Below are 27,628 nucleotides of genomic sequence, written 5' to 3'. Positions count from 1 at the left end.
TGAAGGTAATGAGTTTTAAAATAATTGTTGATAAGTTCTGGATCATTTTAATCGATTGATGTAATAATATATGAAGTGAAAGTTTTGTTACATCTGGTCAATGGATTAAACAAAACAAAACAAAACAAAAACAAAACAAAACAAAAACAAAACAAACAAACAAAAAACAAAACAAACAAAAAGCAGAACAAAACAACGACAACAACAAAGAAAAAACATTTTTTTAAAACACCAACCCCCCCCCCCCCCCAAAAAAAAAACAAAAAAAAAACAAAAAAAAACAAAAAAAACAACCAAAATATCCCCCAAAAAAACAAACAAACAAACAAAAAAAAAAAAAAAAAAAAAACCTTTTACTTTTATGCAGGGCAAGATCCACTAAACGTGTCATAGCGCTTTAACATGTAAGACCAGATATGACACCTTTTAGGCTATATTGCAATCTTTTTTTATACAGAGACAATGCTGTTAACGGTCATGTACTCATTTTACAACTAAGTACGGTGAGAGAATGTGAGCAAAGACCTTTTCCAATGACTCAACTATGCGCTGCTCAGAGCAGAACTCGAACCCAGGATCTTCCGATTCGAAGGCGAGTGTCATACCACTCATAATTTAGATGTGGAGCATAAAATGGTTAGAAAGTTTTTTGGCTCAGATAAGGGTCGTTTAAATCGATCGATATTTGAATAATATATAAATTATAATAATAAATTGAGCTTTATATAGCGCAATATCCACTAAATGTGCTCAAAGCGCTTTACAAGGGGTCCCTGGTCAACAGCAACATATAACATTTAGGACGGGACATGAAAGACGAGTTTTCGGGCCAAGTCTTTCCAGAGTATGGCAGTTAACTGGTTGAAAAAGGATATAGGTCCGCCGCTCCCAAATGATGTCCCGTGAATGCTTACAGCCAGGGACATACGGCAAAATGCAACAATTATGTACTGCACTGAGACCTCTATCTAATTGACCACCTCGTGAACTACGAAAACCTGATTGGCAGTAGGTCCAAAACATGGGGCTGTAGCGAGATTCCAATCTGTTGTAATTTCACAATACGCAGTATATTTTATTCTTAATTTTGGCCAGTAAAATATTACTTTGATTTTCAATAATTTAAATGACCATCGACTTGTCATAAATTCTTAATTCCAAGGCTTTAAAGAAACTTAAATTTAAACTTCTGTGAAGTCTCAGGTTTGAGACATTTTTGACTAGTTGAATGACCGTTTAATCATATATTAATATTTATTAAAGTGAAAAGTTTTCTGGTGAAAATTTAAACAAAAGTATTGTATCAAAGTACGTCAAATATGCAAATGTGGGCAAAAGGTTCCTGATTACATTAGGCTTACATGTAATGAGGGAATCGACCTGTGTATCACACGAATTCGGTGGTGGGTGTATAGGGGGTTGGATGTGTGTGTGTGTGTGTGTGTGTGTGTGTATGCGCGTGTGTGTGTGTGAAAAATGTGTTAAGGGCATGGTTAAGGGTAAAGCTGGTGTCAAGGCTACTAGAATCTCTCTCTCTCTCTCTCTCTCTCTCTCTCTCTCTCTCTCTCTCTCTCTCTCTCTCTCTCTCTCTCTCTCTCTCTCTCTCTCTCTAGACCTGGACAATTAGCTATAAATGAATATTCCAAATGGTTTTTATGTCTCAAAATCAAAGACTAATCAGCCTCGATAGATTCTCGTGCAGGTCATAATGATACGATCAGTAGTCTGTGATCAGAACACGTCAGTATCAACTATTTACTCCACGCACTCCCCAACAAAACACTGGGGGGGGGGGGGGGGGGGGGGGGGGGGGGGGGGGGGGAGAGTCAGAAAACCTTTAATTCAAACATCCATCGATCAAAATCCCCCCAACTTTTCAATACAGTCAATAACTCTCAAACTCTGGACTTTTAAAAGTCTCTGTTTTATTCTGTAACTCGATACACTATTAATGTACTTCTAACCTTGATTGGCTTTGAAAATGTTAAGATATTATCGTGCTCTTCAATCTTCTATTAAAACCGTAAACCCGCCATTTATGTAGATGACAATAGGACCTACCAGTCTGTATTACTAAATGCCTATAACTATTTTTAAAAAAAAATTCATTTGTATTTTTCAGGTTTTGCTTCTTCATACCGTTATCAATATCATCACCAAACCGTGGGCCCGACTTTCACGGAAATTGAGACAGCCGATTGTCAGACAGCGATGATCGTATAGATAAATTTATTGCTACAGAACCTTTATATTATCAAAAGGCTCACCCAGAACTATTTATCGTGATGCCACGATAAAAATATTGTGAAAACTGGCGATATCTTTATGCCATCTCGGCATTCCGCCTCCGCGTATAAAGAGGTATAAAGTTGACAGGGATTCCTCTCCCCAGGGGCAAGGCTTGCGTCCTGACTCGCCGTTATGACGGGTTTATGGGGACGGGACAAAGCAGTTTGATTCTGCTTTGGGATCTGAGGATGAAGGGGACGACGTGATGTTCACGAGAAAAAAATATGTGATGATGGGGTCCAAAGGGTTAGAATCATGCATGGCACTCCAATTCCATCGGTGACAATTCCAATACAACCAACTCCCTTCCCAACCATCCGACGATGTTTTGATTTTGTTTAGATTAGCCACAGCTACGCCACTCTGTGCCTCCTCTCCATTTCTCAATAACCAACCCATTTAAATTTAAATTATACCATTAAGGAAAATACTTTAGCAGTGTTCTAGCTTCTTTGTTCTTTGTATTCATATCTTCACCCCCCCCCCCCCCCCCCCCCCGCCCCGCCCGTAACTTCTCATTCCCAGTCCCTTTCTCTTCATCGTCATTCTTCTTCTTCTTCTTCTTCTTCTTCTTCTTCTTCTTCTTCTTCTTCTTCTTCTTCTTCTTCTTCTTCTTCTTCTTCTTCTTCTTCTTCTTCTTCTTCTTCTTCTTCATCTCCTTCTTCTTCTTCTCCTCCTCCTCCTCCTTTACTACTTTCTCCTCTTCTTCTACCTCCTCTTTTTTTACCTTCTCATCTTCTTCCATTCCTCCTCCTCCTCCCTCCCTCCCTCCCTCCTCCTCCCTCCCTCCCTCCCTCCTCCTCCCTCCCTCCTCCTCTGTCCTCCTCCTCTGCCATCTGATCTCTCTCTCTCTCTCTCTCTCTCTCTCTCTCTCTCTCTCTCTCTCTCTTGTTCCTCCAATTTCTTAAACACACACACCAATAAAAAATAAATAAATAACTTTCCTTCTCCTCTTATTTCTCTTCTTCCTATCTACACCGTATCATATATATTCGAACTCTCGAGAAAATAAGAAGAAAAAAAGAAATTTTTTTTTTTAAAGGGAAGAAAGGAAAGAAGGGAAAGAAAAGGAAAAAAATATAGAAAATCGGTTTGGGGTTAATGGAGTAACCAAGATAATTTTTACCCGGTCAAACATTGTATTATGAGCTTTCCATTATTCCTATCCATTTCAGTAAACGCGACCCTTATAATACTTCATCACATCAAACAACATCGCCGGGGATAATTTATAGCTTTGGTATGAAAGGAAAATGAAACCCATAATTTATCTAATTGCAGATTTGCTCTGATTCCAACATACCAAGACATCAAACGATTAGAAATTGGTAACAATGATATTTTTAGGCGTGCTCAGATTACAAATTTGTAACAATGTCTAGGTAAATTTAGCATATCTATTATAATATTCTAATGTACAATCGGACTTTTTCATATTAATGTTTTCATAATTTATGCAGAACCAAAAAAAAAAAAAAAGTTTTTAGGTCACCTCATTACTAACTGATTGTGCTGGGATTTATCGAGATTAGCTTTCTATATATGATATAAACAGAATTAATGTTCGTCGTTTATGATATATAACAACGTATTCTAATGTGTTTATTTCTATCGGGTAATCACAGCACGTCGTCAAACCATCCAAACTTGACTTATTTGACGGATTTACCGATATAACTCCTGTAGGAATGGGACATTTGACGTGACATATTTATTATATTCTTACAACAGTAACAATGGGATCGCACGATACATCAATTTGATATTATATTCCGAGTCTGAAACTTCTTTTAATCGGGAAGTTGGAGAATCGGGACGAAAATCAGCAAATAAATATAGATCGATAGATTTAGTCGTTAAAATGACCAAGAGTACCTAGCCGTTAACAGGGTTGTCCCTGTCCGAAAAAAATGTAATATCGCCTAACAAGTGTCATGTCTCATCCTAATTGTTTATTGTTGCTGTTGGCTACGGACCATTTGTATAGCATATTGCGCTATACAGAAGCTCTATTTTTTTCATTATTATTTTTAAAAAAATAAAAGTCGTTCTAACTTGTCAATTTGTATTCAATGATTTATTTTCTCACAATCACCAGGGAGTCGTCGTTACGAATCTACAATAAATATCATATCACCAATCAGCTGTGCCCTGACAAAACACTTTTCCCATTTTGGCCAGAAATAATTAATTTCAAATACCGATCATTCAACCTGTTAACTTTACGTACTCTGGAAAAATCATTATTTTACAAATTTGGCCAGAAAATTCGTGCGAAGTACCAGGTTAAAAAAAAACAACAACTTTTGCCAAGATCAGGATAAGTCAAAAGGATCGATATTTGAAGGACGAGTTTTCTGACCAAATTTTCAAATACATGTTTTTCCAGAGTTCTGCGGTTAACAGATTAAAATGACCCTCAACTTGTCAAAAAACAAAAATACAAAATTGAGACAAAGTGATACTACCCTGCTGGAAGCTGTAAGTAGACTGTAAAAAAAGTAATGATGAAAAATGAATATAACAGCTTCAAAATAGAACAAAATATTAAAACACGGAATGTTTCGGGCTCAAAACCTTCCTTCAGCCAATAACGAAAACAATAAAAACATAAAAAAAACATCACTTAAAATTCAGACAGACGACCGAGAAGCATTTGGCAAGTTGTCCGATTTGAAGTCTCAGGTATTAATATTTTTCTAATTACAAGGTCATCCGAATCGATCTATATAATTTGAAGTAATTTTTAAAAAATTCGAAATGAAAAAAAAAGCAAACAACTTTTTGTCAGAATACAGTTGAAACAAAATCTTTTGCAGCAGTAATGTCATTACGCCTATCCAAGTGGAAATTTTTGATCGTCGCTGTGACAGAATCTATTGGTTTGTGCAATTTTTATTGGGATTTTTTTTCTTCTCCACTTGATTTTCTCGATAAACAATAGGTCGACTCTTAGATCATTATATTGTGGGAGGAAATATAAAAGACTATTCTCACAGTTTTCGTTGATCTCATAAAATACACTCGCTCGGCAGTTGTGTCTGTTTACCCCTCTTGTTGTACATTAGGATCATAGATTTATTATAAGATGTCCAACGCTACGTCTTTTACAGTGCACTGATGTAGTTTATGAAATCCTATTACAGATAGGTTTGGTGCCAGATGTATTACTACTTCAAAATAAAAAGGAAAAAAATAATAATAAAAACAACAACCCCACTCCCCCCCCCCCCCCCCCCCCCCATCCAAAAAAAAAAAAAATTCCCAAACAAATCAACAAACAAATTAAAAACAACTGTTAAATAAATTTTAAATTTGCCAGTAATTCTGTGTTCGATGAAAATAGTTAATATTGGCCGTACCGAACAATGTTGATCTCCAGCTCGTGCAGCGGTTGGGAACATGACCGGAATTCCAAAATGCAAGAGTGTAATAATCTTACTTGAATAAAAAATGTTCTTCAATGATTGCAGAATATTTGTGCACATTTTATTGGTGTGAAATATAGTGTAAAAAACCGCTGATTGGTAATTATAAATAATTTTTTGGTCATAAAATATGTTCACCTCATTTATCGATCCATGGAAATAACCCACAATTTGACATACGTCTTTAATAACTAGACTTCAAAAATAAAACTTATGACATTTATATAGATCACTAGGCCTATCTACTAAACATGTTCAAAGCGCTTTACAAGGGATCCCTAGCCAACAAGTTTTGAGTTATTTCGATGGATTGATTTATGAAGTAAGACTTTTCTGGCCAAAAGGGGGAAAAAGGCAAAGGAAGAAAAACTAGCCATGTTTTGTTTTGTTTTGTTTTGTTTTGTGTTTTTTTTTTTTTTGTTGCTTTTTTTTTTCGACTATGATTACACAAGTCGTAACTCGAGTAGCTTCCGTAGGGACCGCATTGGTTACCAGCAGAGGCTGTCTCGTATTGGATAAACCAGGATTAAGTTTCCGACACACAAGCATTATTAAGTATGAGAGGTGCATTATTGAGTCATCCATCACCTCTTTTCATAATGGCGTTGGGTATTAAACTCACCGAACTCCCGGGATTGTGACTTTAGAATATATTACAGGGCCATCCGTCATACTTCGGATGACACACACACACACACACACACACACATATATATATATATATATATATATATATATATATATATATTATATTTTGTGTGTGTTTGTGTGAAAGAGAGAAGAGAGAGAGAGAGAGAGAGAGAGAGAGAGAGAGAGAGAGAGAGAGAGAGAGAGAGAGAGAGAGGCGGATGCAAAGACTGCCAGATTTGACAATTTTGATAGTCATACATATTATTAATTTATGGGTTTCATTATGAAGATACAAGGGGAGGGGAGAGAAAAAAAGTTACGTACATGAAGGTGGAGGAGATAGGGAAAAGGAAGGAATCAATAGAAAAAAAAATAGAGAGAGAGAGAGAGAGAGAGAGAGAGAGAGAGAGAGAGAGAGAGAGAGAGAGAGAGAGAGAGAGATGCGTATGCAAGGACTCGGCCAGGTTTAAGTCTATTAAAAATTTTGATAGTCGTAGTATTATTATTAATTTATGGGTGAATCATTATGAAGTAATATCTGCCCTGTCAAAATGAAGAAAAGAAATTGGTATTTTATTATTTATATGTCGGTAAGGAGAAAATATCCCATTGTGATATGTACATACATACAGACATACATACACCGTCTACTTCCTACCCCGAACCGCTGAAATCCCAGCATCCAAACCCCATTACTGGATCATCAATTATAGTATGATGTGTGTGTATTATTGGGCTAGGGCAATGCCGATGGCTGATGAAATTTATAGCAAAAAGATCGATGGGATCGCGATGTCGATGTCTTCGCACGCAATACTTTATATTATATCAGTAACTTTTAGTTTCCATGAAGTTCTTTCTTTCTTTCGCGGCAAAGACGAAAAGATGAGTCGTTAAAATCGTTGTCCCTGTCGAAAAAAAAAATTAGCTCGAAAATTAGCGCTCTCTCTTGCCTTACTCTGGAAAACCCTAAATTTAAAAAATTGGCCAGAAAACTCGTCCTTCAAATATCGAGCGATTTAAATGACCATTGTCTTGGCAAAAACTTTCAAACATTGGACTTCGAGAAGTGCCAAGTTTGATAGTTTTTGATAAGATGAAGGTCATTAAATCGATCGATATTTGAAGGACGAGATTCTGCAACTATCTTCATGTTAAGTGTGCTGTTGACTTGGAACCCTTTCCTTATAAAGCTTAAATACTTCAGTCCTTATAATTACTATTTGTCACTCGATACTCTCCTTTATAGTAGTTTGGAAGCTGGATCGGTTTTGAACTAGCGGAAAATATTTTGCGATATATTAGCGTCCTGTCAAAAGGGTAGAAAACTATTGGTACAACCTGCGTATTGCTACAGAAATTGGGATAATTCTCAACTTCATAACTCTGAAACACTACTTTTAAAATGGTGTCAAATTTTAAATAGACAAAGACAAATGTAGCAGCGAATTCACCTAGATCTTCAACTATCATTTATGACAGGGACCGGGATTAGCTCCACATGACAGGGCTTTGGAAGATGAAATGACTATTGAGGTCAGTGAAGAGGAAACGAGATTCGTATTTTCGAAACTAAACGAGAGGAAGGCTGCTGGGCCGGATGGATTGAAAGGAAAACTATTAAAAGAATGTGCCCACCAGCTTTCCCCCATTTATACACATATTTTTAACTGGTCCCTCCAATGCGTTTCGATCCCTGAAATTTGGAAAACTTCAAAAATTATTCCTGTTCCAAAAAAAGAAAAACTTGAAACTATGAACGATCTCAGACCTGTTGCACTGACTTCAATAGTCATGAAATCTTTAGAAAAACTTGTTCTTGTTAAAATTAGGAATCAGTTTATGCCATTGAGTGATAGTCATCAATTTGCTTACAAACCAGGACGTGGCGTAGAGGATGCCATTTTGCTGTTTACAAACAACATCTACAGGCATTTAGATCACGCTAGGAGCTATTGCAGATTGCTTTTTGCAGATTTTTCTTCAGCGTTCAATACAATGCAACCTCAGTTGGTTGTTCAAAAATTGAGTAGTCTGAATTTAAACAAGTATATAATTGCTTGGGTGCTCGAATTTCTTACGGAGAGAGCACAATATGTTCAATTAGGACAAAACAAATCTTCCTGTATAACTACAAATACTGGTGCTCCTCAGGGTTGTGTATTGTCCCCTGTATTATTCACAATATACACGAATGACTGTAGAAGTCAAAACCTGAGTGTACCTTTAATAAAGTTTGCAGATGACACCGCTCTTCAAGGCCTCATAACAAATGGCAACGAAGTGGCTTATAGGCAAGAAATTGATAGATTTGTGTCTTGGTGTGATGCCCACCACCTAGAGCTTAACATAAGCAAGACAAAGGAGCTAGTGATTGACTTTAGGAGAGTGAAGGAACCGATAGAACCGTTAAAATTAAAGGACCAATTCGTCCAGCGAGTTCCTCACTACAAATACCTTGGTGTAACGATTGATGACAGGCTCAAGTGGGATGAACACTTGAAAATAATTAGGCATAAGATGTGCAGACGTACATATTTTTTATCAAAACTCTCTCAGTTTAGAATAGATAAAACCCTCTGCACATTATTTTATAGAGCAGTAATCGAAAGTGTTTTGTCATTTTGTATAACAGCTTGGGGAGGCAATTGCTTAGCAGTGGAAAGGAACAAAATAAATTCAAATATTAAAAAATCCATTAAACGCTATATAAATGATGTTGACGATGTAGATCTTTTATACGAGAAATTTTGTATAAATAAAATAACTAAAATATTAAATGACCAGTATCATCCACTAAGACCATCAATTATTATGTCAGAAAGAAGTGGTCGCCCTTTCTCTATTTCAACGAAAACAGAGAGACACCGAAAATCTTTTCTGCCGTCCAGTATTAGGCTTTATAACAACAAGCAATAATCATTTTATATAATTATTTCTCATTTTTACTTTTTAAAAATATAAATATTAATTTATTAATTTATTTGTTTTGCAATCTTTTCAATTTTCAATTTATAGTGACAGTTTTAACTATTATACAGTGTTGAAATTATTCATATCATAAAGCGCAGCTCTGGTTATAGAGCTGCTCCTTTTTTATATATATACATCCTATTTCCATTGTATTTTTATCTTATGTGTAAATTATAACACGTCTGTACAAAAAATTTCCTTTTTGGGATGCAATAAAGTATTATTATTATTATTATTATTATTATTATTATTATTATTATTATTATTATTATTATTATTATTATTATTATGACATGAGATTAGGGTTTCACTAGTTATTTTTTTTACGCTGTCTTTTATTGCAGCGGGTGTTAGAGCCCATATCACTTCCCTCGGGCAGTTGTGGGAGAACGCCCACTAGTATACTTCATTGACTAGAAATCGTCAGGGACATGCTCTATGACGTCACGCCACAACAATAAACCACGCATAAATCTAATCATGACGTGACGTAATACATGGCCTAAGACAAGACCCCTGACCAATGACAAGCCGTCTTTCCCTATGATATATATCTCTTCTACAATTGGACGTAATTATAGTCATAAAAACAGTTTTCTTATTTATTTCTCTCCACCTCTACCAACACCTCAACCCTCTCCCCCCCCCCTCTCTCTCTCTCTCTCTACCTATTTCTCTCTCTCTCTCTCTCTCTCTCTCTCTCTCTCTCTCTCTCTCTCTCTCTCTCTATCTATCTCTCTCTGTCGTGTGTGTGTGTGTGTTTGTGTGTATGTATATGTGTGTGGATACATTGTGTGTGTACGTTAGGGGGGGGGGGGGGGGCTTTTCGTGAAAAAAAAAAAATCATTTTATACTCCAGTGGTTTTGTGGAAAACCCGATTTTATATAGATATGAAATTAGAAAATAAATTAATTAATAAATAAATAGGAAAATAAAATATTACGAGGGTCTTTTTTGTCCATTCGAAGAAGAAAAACCTAGCAGCTCAAGAATTTATTTTCTCCAGCACGAATCCGGTTTTACAAAAATATGTATTTTGGCGCATAATGATATCCAGTTGACTTGCAGTCCTACAGAGCCGTTAGGTCCGTGTAGACTGAGTTCATCCCGGTTTCAACAGCGTGAAACGGAAAATAACAATTGCTTGCTATCCTTTGGAAAGGACGCTAGTCTATCGCAAAGCACTTTCCACCAAATCTAACAGACCCACTTACCCAATCACTGAGTGGACAGGGGGTAAAAAAAAAAAAAACCCACTTCACCTGGGATCGATCTCGGTCCCTTTGCTTGTGAAGCGAGTGCTCTGCAAACTGAGCTACTGGGACCTGTTGATTTGAAGGCTCTCTATTATACCCCGACAAAGAAAGGACGTTGCAGTCCTGCTTTTAATTATGTGAATGAGACGAGCTATGTATGTACTTGTTTATTTTTTTTATTTCATGCATTGACATTGATTATAATTATCAATCACCATTCATCAAATCGAATTACATGCATTCACATAGTGAAAATGGGATTGGCTTGTCGTGTAACCAATACACGATATTATTTTTAGGGTTTATCAGATAAACGACGTGAAAACTCCATTGATCTGAATCATTATCACCGGGACATATCTCTTGCAATCATTTGATTGACATAGTTTTAGTGAAAACATGTGGTTGCGTGAAGGAGGAGAAGGAGGAGGAGAAGGAGACTAGATCTTGTTTTTATGTGATAACTACGTGTATAGATGTATTCAGTAATAATGTTGAATGAATGAAAGGCACAGTTTTAACAAGAACGTTGTGCATGTTACATAGTACATATTATTAGTTTTTGATAAAAGTCATAGTATGATTTGTGCTGATTTAATGAATCAGATTAGATTGGAATTCATAAATACTGTGTCTGAGATAAAGATATTCAAGAATATGTTGTTAACTCTTGCCTTCCTCAAAATATTGGACTTATAATATGTTTAATTAACGTCAAACGCTTAAGTTACGGACAAATCTTATTCTATACACTTCACAATGCCATTTTCCATTCAGGATCAATAAAGGATATCTTATCTTATCTTTTACCATCGTGAATTAGATATTAAATAATATTGTGTATGCAAGTAAGTACGTTGCATGTTGCAATTTTTTTCTTCCATACTCTTCGTCTAGTTTCCTTTATTTTCGCTTTTATCAACTTTTACTTTAATTCAATTCCGTGGACATCTTTGACCAGTTAACTGTTGCGAAGCTCCAGGTTTGAGAGTTTTTGCCAAGAAGAGTGTCATTTAAACATTTTAATCGATCGATATTTGAAGGACGAGTTTTCTGGCCAATTTTTTTATGCGAGTATTCCCAAAGTCCGACAGTTAACTGTTTAACACAGTCATAATATTATGTGAAGTAGATTCAAATCGGATTACTTTTTTTTAATGGATTTCGAAATTCAGACCTGCCTATTGTGTCTCTAATGACGTGGCGTGATTAGGAATATGAGAGAAGATAAAGAGGATTTCCTCGAGTTTCTTGCTGAAAGTGATTTTATGAAGGCTGTTAAAATGTTCGTAATAGATATAGATATTATCAAGGTATCGTCGTAGTCAAATTATTACATTTTGCAATGACCATTCTTTCTTCATTGTTTTATTTCTAATATATATGATAATGTTTGTCACCTAAAATGTCGACATGTCCGTTACTGGTGTGAATAATTTGATTACTATACAATTTTTACACTCTTACATTTTGGAATCCAGGACGTGTTCCCAACCGTGCACGAGCTTGCGAGTGCGTGATGGGAACAAAGTTCAAATTCTAAAACGCAAAACTGTAAGAAATCTTTTATTCTATCCTTCAATCGATTCCTATTTAGTCATCTTTAAGTAAAAGACATCTTCAAAAACATTTAAATGATACTTGTTTTTAAACAATCAGAGTTTTAGTGAAATTTACGCTCGATACTCTGACGTCACACATTATTATTGTAAACATGATATCATTACGCGATACTATCTATTTAGGGAGAGGGGTAGAATAATAATGATTGCACGAGAATGTCGACATTGAAGAGAATAATATGTGCACATTTAAACGTAATGGATCTACAACGCGAAAACAGAAGAAAAAAAAAACGATACAAGAAATATCAACAAACTTACAAACAACCAAAGTAGAATAAAAGATACAAAACAATTTAAAAAATATAAGATGTTAAAAAGGTTTTTAGCCTATAATAATAATATGGTCGTTTTAGAATTCTGTTTACCGATTCCACTTCTTTCCGTTCAATTTTCGATTTGGATATTTAGTTATTACCCAGTTTTATTATTCTACCTACGGTTGTGATATGTCATTTCTTTGAATTTTAGTATCGTGAGAAACACATCGAATCCTATATATATATATATATATATATATATATATATATATATATATATATATATATATATATATATATATATATATATAATGTTTACTCAGGTGTACAGCAGGTATCCGTGATATCCTCTTGACCTCTGGCAATTTCACTATCGTAGTATCATCCACAATATACTGTAACAACCCCCCTCCCCCATCCGTATCAACATCTAGAAGGCCGGGATAGTTGATGAGTACCTTGGCATTATGTCAAAACTCACCTCAAGACGTGGTAGGAACCAACTGGACACATAAGAAGTGCCAACCTACTGAATTTTACTATCGTTTATAGTGAAATTATTTAACGAATTCAATAACAATATTATTTCTTTCTGCTGGGCGAAATAGTGATCATCATCGTCGTCGTTGTCATCATCACCAACATTATCATCATCAATATAATCATCATCATCATCATCATCATCATCATCATCATCACCAGCATTGTCATCGTCATCATCATCACCAGCATTGTCATCGTCATCATCATTATCATCGTCCTCATCACCGTCGTAATCGTCATCCATTAAATGATTAATTAATCATTTTACGTATTTATTTGTTCATTTTAAAAATATTTCTACCATGGATTACAGAACTGTCGTACGTAACCATTTAACTGTCATACTCTGGAAAAATCCGTATTTAAAGATTTGGTCAGAAAATTCGTTCTTCAAATATCGATCGATTTAAATGAACTTCATCTTGGCAAAAAATCTCAAACCTTAGACCTTTCTTGTCTCGATATTATCAGTGTAGTCTTAGCCTTTACGGTTCTACTCTTGTCTCTGAGAGGAATTCGTGTGTATACTACTTACTCCAATGGCGATAAAGAACAATGACAAAGAGCTGAGTGACGTAAACTTTATTCATTCTCTTACGGTCTATCTACACATCCAAAAGAGTGGATTTCGTTGGTTTCTTAATTAATAGTCTTTTATATGGCATTTTTAAAAGTCACAATATTGCCCAGACGCTCGATACCAGCAGATAAGGTAGACCCATAGGCGGGCTATATTTGAAAAAAATGAGTAATGATCGTTATGGACATTAAACGTTCGATACCCTGACAATCGAATCTGTGATTAACTTAACTTCCTTGGAAATTTAAAATTTCTTCTTACAAAATTTAGCGATGTTCAGCATTCGAATTCCCGAATTCCAAGCTAGCGGCAAGCCAGGGCCTGATCAATTCTACCCCTAACAAACCGCCTTCTTGTTGATTGCTGCTGACCTACGCCCACCTCACTGCTGACCATCTGACCACCGTTTCTGGTCGAAGCCAGTAAAATAAATATGCATGCCATGCCAGCTCTGTCGTAAAATGACAAAACAGCTTTTTAAATTTTTGATGACAAAACTATTTATTGATATATAACCAATAACCACCAATTTTATGCCTTAAACGTGAAATTTATTTCAGTTATTTTAAAAAGTGTTAGCATTTTGATTATATTATCGATATATAGTTATAGATTTCTGACCAACAATAAAGTGTTTTTTTTAAATAAAAGTCCTTATATGTTGAAGCTTGCTAGTTAATTGGCCTCGTCTGAACTTCATCGACTCACCACTGCTGGGTGTAGCAAAGCAACCTTTTTCGGCTTCCGTCAACAATCAGATGTCACTGCCACCACTTCTATACACCAAAAACAAGACATTTCCGATCGCCTGCAATACCTTCCCTCCTAAAATCCCATCGTTTCACACAGAAACGGACACACGCATGAAATCTTCCCTTTTCGAAAACTGATGTGGGTGTTTAGAACAGAAAAGCCAACTATTTCGAAAATTTCTTGTTAACTCAAACAGTGAAGGAAACTTTTCCAAAAAAAATAGACCGTTTCCGCCTTAAAAGTTCCAACATTCTATTTAAATTTGGATTTCTAATTATGTATAGATATTTCACGGTAGTTAATGTCATTCTAAATTATTCCTTACTTCACAAACCATTTGGAGTATCAAATTTTGAACCAAGCTTTCCGCGTATCGTTTTATTATTTTTTTTCTTGAGCCAGAATCTTCCCCTACTTTGGAGTTCATCAATATAATACCTTTGCTATTTTGATCATAATAAGATGAGATAAATATAGAGGTTTTCAATTTCATTTGTGTATATATATTTAAATATGTATCATTGCAAAATACCACAAGATAAATTCTCATCGCTATAATTAAAAGGAGAATATTTGAGGATCTCTTGAAGATTAGCCTGGCTGATAATGATTAAAAATACATATTTACGGCTTAACCTATATCTACTCTCTAAGCTGGTATAAAAAATGTTATATACATCTTTTTCTTTTTTTTTTCTTTCTCTTTTTTTTGTGTGTTTAAAAAAGTTAAAATTTGTTTCATCAATGTGCAGCTATGTGGTCTTGTGGTATGACACTCGCCTCGGGATCGAAGGTCCTGGATTCGAGCCTAGTTCGACGGATAGTTGAGTCCTTGGAAAAGACTCCCTAGTCACATTCTCTCACCGTACTCAGGTGTAAAATGAGTACCTGGCCATAAACAGCGTTGTCTGTCGGAACAGGCGTCATGCCTCGTTCTACATGTTACGTGTTGCTGTAAAGCGCTTTGAGCACATTTAGTGGATATTGCGCTATACAAAAGCTCTAATTTTTTAAAATGATATTAGAAACTATGAATATATTAATTATAAACATGGTATTAGTATATTGTTATTTTTAAAAGTTGTTCCTATTCATCTTTGTTTATTACTTTTTACATTACAACAGCTTACTATCGATAAAATACAAGAGGTTTAGACTACAACCTTTGAGAAACGCGTTGTATTGATAATACACCATGTGGGATGAATAAAAAAAAACAAACGATTTATAGCTATATAGCATATGATTTAGTGATACCAATAATTGAGCTATAAAGGGCTCGATTTTATTTTTGAAAACCTGGTTTTGAAATTAGATTTATTTTTTTAGAAACATCAGCATAAACCATCACAGATCGAACCATTACTAAATAAACAGTTCATAATTTGTCCTTTAGTCTTCTATTCACCATTATATTATTCAGATCTATTTTAACAATCTTTAATTAAATTAAATTGGTCCGTTAAAAAATATGCTGTTTTGACGTTTCATATGTACGTTTTGCTGTTTGTGTGTGTGTGTGTGTGTGTGTGTGTGTGTGTGTGTGTGTGTGTGTTTGCTAGGTCCATTTATTATTGTTAAGAAGAGCATAAAGACATCGTTTTACAAAATAGTTCATGGTCTTCTTAATATGAACCGTGAGCAGTTATTTATTTTTTTCTTCACACAAATTTAAGAATTTTCGACAAATCTTATTTCTCGAATGATGGTCTTAATTTTAATCCAAATTTGGATGAAAAAGATGCCATGAAATGCGCTACAAATGTGCAAACAATGAATACATTTTCCTTAAGTGACTATTATTATTAACACTACTGTTTTTAAGAGTAAGGTTATTACCTTTGTATTCATATTATTTGTTTGCTTTTACGTATTTATGTCTTCATAGGACATGGTATTTAAATTTCGTTTGACTTATGCGTTGCTGAATTGAATGGCTTGGCAACGACATCGGTATTTTTAAAAAGTTATCCCGAGCTGCGTTGTGTATGGTCCTGTTAAACTTGCTCAAAGTGAATTCTACATATTTATCGAAGAAGACTAGATATTTATTTGACCTTTATGTCAGTGATTCTGCCAACACATTTGCCATATTCTACACGTGTGATTTCTGACAAAAAGCGTCTGAAGTCGCGTTGACTGCTTTGGGGGTGATATAAAAATGCGAGTTGTGAAGCATTGAAATACACTGTATCGTTGTCCCTTATGAAGATATTTTGAAATTAAAGTGCATTAAATGAAAATTCTCTTCATTAACCCCCCCCCCCCCCCTCCTTCCCAAGGGGAAATTTGTCTTTAGGGTATATTCCAAGGGAAGACTGGAATAACCCAGGCATCATTCAGCGCTGCAGTGCAACGCCGCAAAGTGAGCTAAAGAGAGTTGACGTGCTTAAGGCATCGCGCAACGAACTCGGTACCTTTCGGGTACGAAGCAAAGACCATACCATTGAGCCACACAGGAAGAAGAGCATACTATTCTAAATTCAGGAATTAACATGTTTTAGACCCCGTGGCACGTTTTGTCAGCCTACGAAATACTTTAACCACTTCCAAACAAAGCTTAATTTCTCTATCCTGTAGTTTACCCTTGATATCAAAAGGCGTGTCTCACGAAAGTAAATAAACTCCATTCACGCGTTCGATACCCCAACCCCTGTTGTTAATGCTTATGCCAACATTACGTCGGTGAGCACTGACTATTTGCTCACAAACACTCGCATGATTGGAAACAAATAGGAGGGAAACGTAATTTGCTTGAGCGTGAAGTTGTCTTTCGGTAGTCCCAGTCCCTGGTTTGTTTGAACCAGAGTCTGTCGCTGGTTTGAACTGATTGCGGGATCACGTGCTTTTGGCTTTTAAAATGTTGTGTTTCCATAACTATAACCATCTCTCTCTCTCTCTCTCTCTCTCTCTCTCTCTCTCTCTCTACTCTCTCTCTCTCTCTCTCTCTCTCTCACATCTTCTATTCCTCCTCCACCGCTTCCTTCTTGTCATTCCTTCTGCTCTCTTCCTTCCTCCCTCCATCTCCTCGTCCTCCACCTCCTCCTTCTCCACTCCCTTCTTCCTCTTCTTCTTCTTCCTCTTCTTCTTCTTCTTCTTCTTCTTCTTCTTCTTCTTCTTCTTCTTCTTCTTCTTCTTCTTCTTCTTCTTCTTGTTCTTCTTCTTCTACTCCAACTCCTTCATTCCCCTTCTCCTCCTCCGTCTCCTTCTCCTTACACCCCCCCCCTCCTCTAAATCAGAGAAAGAGAGAGAGAGAGAGAGAGAGAGAGAGAGAGACAGAGAGAGAGAGAGAGACAGAGAGAGAGAGAGAGAGTATTGTGGTGCTATGAAATCTATGGAAGTGGATGATGAGAGAAGAGAAAATGGTAATTAAAATTGTGAAGACAAAGCATTGGTGCAAACAAGACAAAACGCTTCAGGGTGTGTGTTAATTTCTTTGTGGGTGGATACGCGTGTCTGTCTGTTTGTGTGGGATGTGTTTGTGTATGTGTTAGTATGTGTGTGTGTGTATTAGTGTGTGTGTGTGTATCATTGTGTGCGTGAATTTATCTGTTGTGTCTGTGTGTAGCTTGTGTGTACATCCCTATCTTGAGAAATTATTTTTATTTATTTATGCTCCAAAATTATTTTTTTTAAACATACAAAAGGTATAAAAGAAATAAAATAAACAAACATACAAACATAAAAAAAACAACAACAACAAAAAACAAACAAAAAACAACAACAGCAACAAAAACAAAATAAAACAACACAAGATAGATGGGAACATATAATATGTCACTGACACCAATCAGCTTGCTATCATCTTAGATGAAAAGGGATTTCTGACCTGATGAGTAGAATTTAATCAATGGAACTTTTTACATTTTTTTGGTCCTTAGTCATGCTTGGATGGGCTAATGAACAAAATACCACCTCTCTCTCTCTCTCTCTCTCTCTCTCTCTCTCTCTCTCTCTCTCTCTCTCTCTCTCTCTCTCTCTCTCTCTCTTTTCCCAAATCTTAATTCTTATTTTTTTAAAAACAAACTTATCTCTCTTACACACACTTCCCACAATAACGTATCCCTTTACTTCGCTTTAAAATATTTATTTACAATTATCATTTGCTGATTTATTCATTAATTATTTTTTATACATACCTATCTATCCTTCCCTCTATCCTCTATCTATCTATCTATCTATCTATCTATCTATCTATCTATCTATCTATCTATCTATCTATCTATCTATCTATCTATCTATCTATCTATCTATCTATCTATATTTAGCTTCACTAGTCAATTAATTGCCCTTGACCATTTCTTTACGCGCTCATATTTTATAGTTTTTATTATATCCTTGTATTTTTTTTTCATCGGCAAATAAAATCCTCATTTGTTCCCGTTATTAGGCTATCTATAAACCACAATGATGTCAATCCAGTTAGAACCGAATTGTAGTTCTCGCTGTAGGATGAGTGTTTTTATACCACATCTGGATCAACCACAGTGATCAGGTTTCTTTCCGCTCCCGTTGACAGATGGTGTGACGGAGACGAAGAATAACACAACACCTTGATTTTATAGATATAAATATAGAGAAAGATAGACAAGGCTTATCACACTAGAGTGAAAGGGAGAGAGAGAGAGAGAGAGAGAGAGAGAGAGTGAGAGAGAGAGAGAGAGAGAGAGAGAGAGAGAGAGAGAGAGAGAGAGAGAGAGATATGAGATAGGTGACGGGCCGAAAGAATCCAGAAAAAAATTATGAAGAAGTAAACGAAGAGATCTATTGGGGGGGGGGGGGGGGGGGGGGTTTGAGGGGTGATTTGAGGAGGAGTGTAGGTGCCCATGAGAAAAGTAATGACATGATTTTAGGGACAGGTTTGATGTGTGTGTGTGTGTGTGTGTGTGTGTGTGTTTATGTGTGTGTGTTTATGTGTGTGTGTGTCAAGGGGGAGGGGGGGGGGGGGGGGGGAGGGTAGAAATCATTAGGTTGTGATTCCATTGCTTGGCTGGAATAATTTGATTGATGTCTTGTATGATGTAACCTGCCATATATAACGACAACTCGCCTCTATATTTCGATCAGAACATTTCTAATGCATAATATATCGATATAAAATCGTTCGATTAAATGACCTATAAATTCAAGGGACTCTCGAAATTAATATGTTTTACCACTTTTGATCTATTGTTTTATTGATCGATATGGTGTGGAGTAAAAATTTTCTGCCCAAAATATCGAAAAATCGTTTTATCGATGTAAGGCTGTAATGTGATTACCCACATCTCTTTGGGTTTGGATTGAGAGGCAGCAGCCATTCAGAATATCATCATCTTCATCATAATCGTATTTTACAGATGTAATGCTCTAGGTGGGCTTGCTCCTCTATCGGCCCTTTGGAGAAATCCACCTTTTTGGCCAATTATTGAATGTCAAATTAAATTCGTAATATCAGTTTGTTGTGGAGAATGGAGTTGTTTGCGAGTGTACGTTTTGTTCAATGTTACCTTACCCGTGCTTCTCTCTCTCTCTCTCTCTCTCTCTCTCTCTCTCCTCTCTTTTCTTCTATTAAATTTCTTCTTCTTTTAACTTTCTCTTTTATTTTTTCTATCTCTTCCTCTTTCTCTCTCTCTCTCTCTCTTTTCTCTCTCTCTCTCCTCTCTCTCTCTCTCTCTCTTTCTCCTCTCTTCTCTCTCTCGCTCTCTCTCTCGCTCTCTCTCTCTCTTTCTCTCTCTCTCTCTCGCTCTCTCTCTCTCTCTCTCTCTCTCTCTCTCTCTTCTGTCTTTCTTAACTTTATTATGGACTATTTAATATTTACATTCAATAACCCATCATCTCATTTCTTGGTTTAAATTTCCTACCACCGGTCTATGCGGATGGAACTAAACGCACTATACTTAAAAATGGGTATGACGTAATTCAATCCCCAATTTTACTATATCTAACATATTGCATTGTAGCAATGAATCTCTTTAGAATAACAAAACAGTGTATGTTGTGAGACTTTGTATTGTCTTGTCTGCCTTCCGTGTTATCCAGACGCTGTTATTTTAAATATTGTTTGTTTTTAATGAGACTTTATATAGCTCAATATTTTATTCCAATTAAACATATCGCAGTCACTATCTGGTATTAATTTATAATACAAATATCATATGCTTTATACTATCCTTTAACCCTAGGCGCTGGTATCACCTAAAATGTTACAAGCATAGTCTAACCACAGAAACAAACTCAAATTTTAACTCACTCAACCCTAAAGCTATATCCGTAGTATATACGGGGTTATTTTTACCCCATGCCTATTTATTACATTTTTTCTGAGATAAATTATAGGCTTAGTGTCAAAGCTAATGTTTTTAGTTTTTACATGTTAATGGTAGTTGAATAAAACCATCTATGTAGGACATGCTCATTTTCAATAATTTTTTCCAAGTTTGAAAAGTAGCATAAATCTCTAGGATTAAGTGAGTTAAAAAGATTTTAAATATATTTTATCTGGTCTTTTTCTCACAATTGAGCGATTCAAAACTAGCATATAATGGTAAGATTTTTGTAGTTGTGGTAGGACTTTTTGATTGTTGAATTCCATAGACACCCCGAAAAATCAGTTTGTTAATAACATCATCTTTGCATTTGTTATGTTCACAGAGTATCGGTCTAGACAACATTAGCAGTCAGCTGTCTATCCCTGAATCACATCATCGCTGGTTTTCGGCCACTGGTCAGTGTGGTGTATGTGAGACGCCCTTCCAGCAGCTCAAGTCGGAGGCATTAGCCATGATACAGTCTATCCAGTTGGCACAGACCACCGACACAACGACTCCAACCAATATACCAGCACTTGTAGGGTCGTGTGGACGACCTCCGCCCTATCGGAGCAGGTAAGATAATATAGATTCCAATAGATTCCAGTAATCCTGATATTAAGTTTTAGAAAATTAGTGTGTCGCACTGCCTATGCTCCAACAATGCAATTTAGATGCTAAAATAATTTAACGTTACAGATTATTAATGTCCGAATTCAACTTCGCCTTTTGGTGCAGGGGAAACAACTCAAAATATACCTATCGCGTTGAATACAATTTATAAGGTTATTTCCCCTTGTTCCACATTTCTCTTTCATTGAGAATAATTATTTGGCATATTATGACATATAAGTTGATTTAAAATAAATAAAAAATGAACTTTTATATAGCGCAATATCCACTAAACGTGCTCAAAGCGCTTTACAAGGGGTCCTTGGCCAACAGCAACATTTAACATTTAGGACAGGAAATGACGCCTGTTGGGCTATATTACCATTTTTTCTGACGGAGACAACGCTGTTAACGGCCAGGTACTCATTTTACACCTGATTACGGTGAGAGAATGTGAGTAAATAGTCAAGGACTCAACTATGCGCCGAGCGAGGCTCGAACCCAGGACCTTCTGATCCGAAAGCAAGTGTCATACCACTTGACCACATAGCCGCACTTTTATGGTTTCACCATACACACTGCACTTAAGGCTGTTTTAATCTTTTCAGCAGTAGAACACAAAATCCTAATATCTTCATTCAGTCTTTACGCAATGCAAACCTCATGTCTTAAACTTCTCATTCAAATTAATTTTGGGAAGGAATATGACTTACACTTGTTTCTTTAAAGAAAAAGAAAACAGTGTTAAATTACCATTTATTCAATAAAGCCCAATGAATTTTTAAATCATCATCGTCGTCGTCGTCATCATCATCATCATCATCATCATCATCATCATCATCATCATCATCATCATCATCATTATCAATAACAATCACGACAATAAACTATGTAAATGTTGTCGCGATGTTTATAATACACCATAAAATCGTCTTTTCTAAAATGATTAATGCATTCATTTACGAACACGTCTGACCTTAGATCTTAGGGTAGTCATTATAAAATATAAATTTTATCGCTTTAATATTAGAATAGTTGCTTGATTATTTTAAATCATAAGATAGTTTTGAAATTTAAAAAAATCTTTTTCAAGGGAAATAATTCCCTCCAGAATGAATGTATGCACTATAATACTTTAGTTATTCCCCTTTACAATTTAGTGATAGACCAGTGAAGTGGCTTAAATCATTCGCATTTGCATGGTAGGGCATGGGTTTCAATCTCAGCCATCGGCGACGTTCATGTTTATGTAAACAATAACACGAGCCCTGATTCCAATCATTTTGAACAACAACAAAAACAACTCCAGCAAATAAACAAAACTGAATTGAAAGACAAACAAAATAGCAAATTGAAAAAAAAAAGAGAAAAGCAACGAAAATAAAAATTAAATCAAACACCGGGTAATTTCAATTAAGCAAATTAATGCCACGTCCCATAATCGAACGAACACTAGTTGTTATAGTTTGCTTGTTTATTGATATTCTTATTGTAAATATTAAATAAATAAATAAATAAATAAAATTCCCTTCTATTCTAAGGGAAGACTGGAATAACCCAGTCGTCAGCCGCAGTGCAGCCCCGCAAATTGAGCTAGGGCGAGGTGACTTGCTCAAGGCCACACAGCGCTGTGGCCAGTGATCGAACTTGGTACCTTTCAGGTACGAAGCAAAGACCGTACCGCTCAGCCACGCCGGCCCTTCTGTTCGTAATCTAAGCTGTGATAGATTCGAGAATGGTGTAGAATGTAGTAAGCATAATCTTGATATCGACTATTAAATCCCGCAGTAGTGGTATTAACCCTCTCCTCACCACCTTTAGGAAAAATTGTCACACTTGTTACAATGCAACCAACAGCTTCCTGATTCTGATTTCATTTTGTTATAGAAATAAAAACGTGACACTGTCTTGCAGCAGAGCTCATTGCTCTGAAGAAAATATAGAATATACTCGTTACTATTCTGTTTGAAAAGTCTTTGTTTTTGTATTGGTGAGTATGCCGTTTCGGGTTAAATTCTGAAAATAACTGGTAAGGAGAGAGTTAAATCACTTAAAGAATCCGTAGACTATAATAGTCAGAACCCATTTTCATATTTGAAACAGACACCGAAAAAAGCAGTAGGGTCTATAATATGTGATTTAACAAAGATCCATCAGTTTTTTTTCATTAATCTGGCTGGATTGGGTACGGCCTCCTAGTCAGGGTAACGGGAATTCTTAAGGAGGTATTCTTTTAACAGATCTAGACTGCAAGCCAATGGCAAAGATTATTTCGTTTTGTTTTCTATTGAGTGCAGCTTTTGCGTAACAATGTGCCATGCAAATCATGACTCTACCATCATATCAGTCATATATTCATGCAAGCATTTCATCGCATTGTCACCTATATCCACATTCCTATCTCTATCTATTTTGACAAATATTATTTTTAGTTATACATACCAAAAAAGAGTTACTGGTTGATTATATATACTATATATATATATAATATATATATATATATATATATATATATATATATATATATATATATATATATATATAAGGCGAAAAAGTGTGCTTTGAACTATATAAAAATATTTTAAATCCTGCTGTGTGGCGTAAAATAGATACACTGTTCACTTAAAAGAAGGAGGAAAAAAGAGTATCCGAAGACATATTAACGTCCAGAGGAATTTTGTGATCATGAAATTTGCACACAAAGAGATATTCGTTGACGATCTCATCGTTACATAAATCTTTGAGAATTTTCCTGAGCAGTTCCATTCTCAGTGTTTATTGCCAAAGATAAATAAGTAAATAAATAAAAATAACACAAAGCAGTCCCCATGCCCATGGGCAAGACACCGTCCTTCCTTCTTACCGAGGATAGAGACGTGATAGAAATAGATCTATGCAAATGAGGCCGATGTAAATTAGGTACGGGGAAGTAAGCAATCAGAATGATATATCCTTTGACCAGTTAACTGTCGAATTTTGGAGATAAACGTATCTTTAAAAAATTGGTCAGAATACACGTCCTTCGAATATAGATCGATTTAAATGACCCTCGTCTTGACAAAAACTCTCAAACCTGGGACTCGCGAGGTCTTCACTGAAGTCCCAAATTTGAGATATTTTTTTTTTGGCCAAGATGAGCATCATTTAAATCGATCATTATTTGAAGGACGAGTTTTCTGGCCAATTTTTTTAAATACGTATCTTTCCAGAGTGCGGCAGTTAACTGGTTAAAAGCGGAGAAGAGAGTTTATGGTCCATCAAAATATAGGACAATCTGAAGGGATAGATTAGATTTTGAGGAAATTTACTTGCTGGTGAAGTAACGCGTTTCTTTGTTTGTCTCCATTGTATTGATGTGAGAAACTACAAGCTTCACATTTACCATAGGTGCACAGATTATCAGGTCTGATAGTGGGCGCAATTATGGGCTGTTTTAATGTTTTAATGGACAACATTTTGCGTTGGTTAGAGAGTATTTCCATAACAACAATGAGCCCACAATGAGTTGGGTTATCAGATCTGCAAATAAGAACACGTTGCATCCATCCCATTTCCATGTCACATTATACTACTAACTATCGCCTTTCAGGCGTCATGTTCATACTTTTACATTACCCTATCCGTCGCTGTCTATCGCCAGGCTTTCGTCCAAATCTTTGTCGAATGGGGAAAGGGAGGTACATCCTGACGTTATACCAAGTTAACGCAATGGGTTACATTTGCTGTTTTCATTAATGCGATTATTATTATTATTATTATTATTATTATTATTATTATTATTATTATTATTATTATTATTATTATTATTATTATTATTATTATTATCATCATCATCATCATCATTATTTATATTATTATTATTATTATTATTATTATTATTATTATTATTATTATTATATTATTTTATTATTATTATTATTATTATTATTATTATTATTATTATTATATTATTTTGCATTTTTCCTTTACAGATACTCTCGGTCCAGCAAACCTCCAGTGTCCCAGTATGCATCAGCATCGTCGTTGTCGTCATCGTCGTCGTCATCGTCCTGCCTCCCTATCGCTGCCCAGGCCCAAGCCTACCTCGACCAGAATGTCAGGGCCTACATTAACCCAAAACATGCTCAGGTGAGTTGTTTCCTAGGGGCGGAGCTAATCCGTAGCCGTCATAAACTTATAGATAGTATGCAGATGACGTCACTCAGGCCTTTGTTATTGTTTTTGCCATCCGCGTTTGTGAGTTGTTCTCACTAAACTGTATTAACCAGACTATAAACGTTCATGGTTATACAGAGTTTGTGTGTTGGTCCGTTATACTTCCGGATGGCAATGTTGTGAACTCCTTGGCCAAGCGCATTCTATCTATATAGCCTGACACTGACCAAAAAATTACGCCAAAAGACAAATCTTGAGTTGTATTCAACAGTTCAACCATTGGGATCACTTGTTTCCTTGAGTTTTACTAACGACAACTCTCTAAACACGACTGCACAAACCTAAAAAAATATTACGTCAAACTATAAGTCCTAGTGGGTTTTAGTGTCAGCCTATAAAAGTTAAAGATGGCTGCGGCTAATCACCCTTTAACATCGTGAGGGGTGTCTACAAAAAATAACAAACCTCGATTGAACATGCTTCCCTTTCTTGTGAGTCAAGTCGTGCTATAGATAGTTCGAAGATGACGTCACTCAGGTCTTTGTTATTGTTTTTTGCCATCCGCGTTTATGAGTAATGCTTACTGAACTGTATTAACCCGACTATAAACGTTCATGGTTACACACAGTTTTGTGTGTTGGTCCGTTATACTTCCGGATGGCAATGTTATGAGCTTCTTAGCCAAGCGCATACTATCTATACCAACTTAGCTAATGATGGAATACGTATAGATAGTAAGCAGATGACGTCACTCAGGCCTTTGTTATTGTTTTTGCCATCCGCGTTTGTGAGTTGTTCTCACTAAACTGTATTAACCAGACTATAAAAGTTCATGGTTACACAGAGTTTGTGTGTTGGTCCGTTATACTTCCGGATGGCAATGTTGTGAACTCCTTGGCCAAGCGCATTCTATCTATAAGTAAATTCATCAGGTCAACCCTTCCCCCCTTTCAGTTTGATTGTTTCAATAGACCAACGTGTAACCTTAAATATTATTTAGATTTATTATATGGCGGAGGGGAATTAGTGCGATATTATGACCCAACTGTCTAAAACAATAACAAAGAGCCGAGTGACGTCAACTTCATTCATTCTATTCAGACCTTCATGAGACGATAGGTTAGAGCAACAATATTAAATGTATAGCTATTTTCTATACATGTGGACCAGCCCCAAATTGTGGACCTCCAAATGTAAAAAAAATGTTATTCTCTATTGTCTTCTGGCACTTTTCTACTCACTTTATCTCTTGTTGTTAGCAACATAAGTGCGTGCGCTCACTTCTCTGAATTAAAAATTCACCCCATATACCGGAGCATACTCAATGTCAAAATTGTTTCTATGTTATATGTTTGTGTTGAGAATATTGGCTATTAAGCTTAATTGCTGGCCAACTAACTTCGCGGTGGTTGTGTGTTGGACCCGCGATCTCCAGTAGTCGGTGAGAGGGGGCTCTAGTAATGAATGACCTGAGTTTGATACGATTTTTTTTTGGGTTCGTGGATAGCTCATACGGTAGAGTCACGCTCTCGCCGGCCAGGCGGAGTTGTTGTACCAATAAGGTCGCGGGTTCAAACCCCATCATCGCCGCGAAAAAATGTTTATTCTCTATTGTCTTCTGGCACTTTTCTACTCCCTTCATCTCGAATATAGAAAAGTGTCAGAAGACAACAGAGAATAACATTTTCTTGGCGGTGGGGGCTCGAACCCACAACCTTATAGATACAACTCCGCCTGGCCGTGAGAGGGACGCAATGCAATCCACGTTGATAATAACAGAAAATGAAGTGAGTAGAAAAGAGCCAGGAGACAATAGATAATAAAACTTTCGCAGCGATGGGGGCTCGAACCCACGACCTTGCATATACGACCTTACAGCGTCGACTGCATCGCGTCCCTCTCACGGCCAGGCGGAGTTGTCGTATCTGTAAGGTCGTGGGTTCGAGCCCCCATCCCTGCGAAAGTTTTATTATCTATTGTCGTCTGGCTCTTTTCAACTGACTTCATTTTCTGTTATTATCAACATGAGTGCCTGCTCCACTCACTTTTCTTAATAAATTGGTATTACCAAGATGTTGAGCACTCTTGGTATCAAATTAGAACTAAAAAACATAGATGTCTATCTATATGTTTGTCTGTTTATTCACCTATCCGTCTATCTATCCATCCATCCATCCATCCATCCATCCATCCATCCATCTGTCTATCTATCTATCTATCTATCTATCTATTAAGC

At 36.1% G+C, this 27,628-nt stretch overlaps 1 protein-coding gene across 5 annotated transcripts in view; it reads left to right on the top strand.

Annotated features, from left to right (window-relative positions):
* The window catches only part of LOC144962418 (uncharacterized), a 386,454-nt gene that overhangs the window by 173,123 nt on the left and 185,703 nt on the right, over positions 1–27,628 (top strand). For all 5 annotated transcript variants that reach the window (XM_078895354.1, XM_078895358.1, XM_078895355.1 and 2 more), the window contains exons 5-6: positions 20,969–21,201; positions 25,209–25,365. In XM_078895354.1, coding sequence (XP_078751480.1) covers positions 20,969–21,201; positions 25,209–25,365 — 390 coding nt within the window. The remainder of the gene's footprint in view (positions 1–20,968; positions 21,202–25,208; positions 25,366–27,628) is intronic.

Source organism: Berghia stephanieae, chromosome 1 (assembly GCF_034508935.2).
Source record: "Berghia stephanieae isolate SIO BIC M18660-M18661 chromosome 1, UCSD_Bste_1.3, whole genome shotgun sequence".
In the NCBI taxonomy this organism is placed as follows: Eukaryota; Metazoa; Mollusca; class Gastropoda; order Nudibranchia; family Aeolidiidae; genus Berghia; species Berghia stephanieae.
This window is presented reverse-complemented; position numbering and strand designations above follow the sequence as displayed.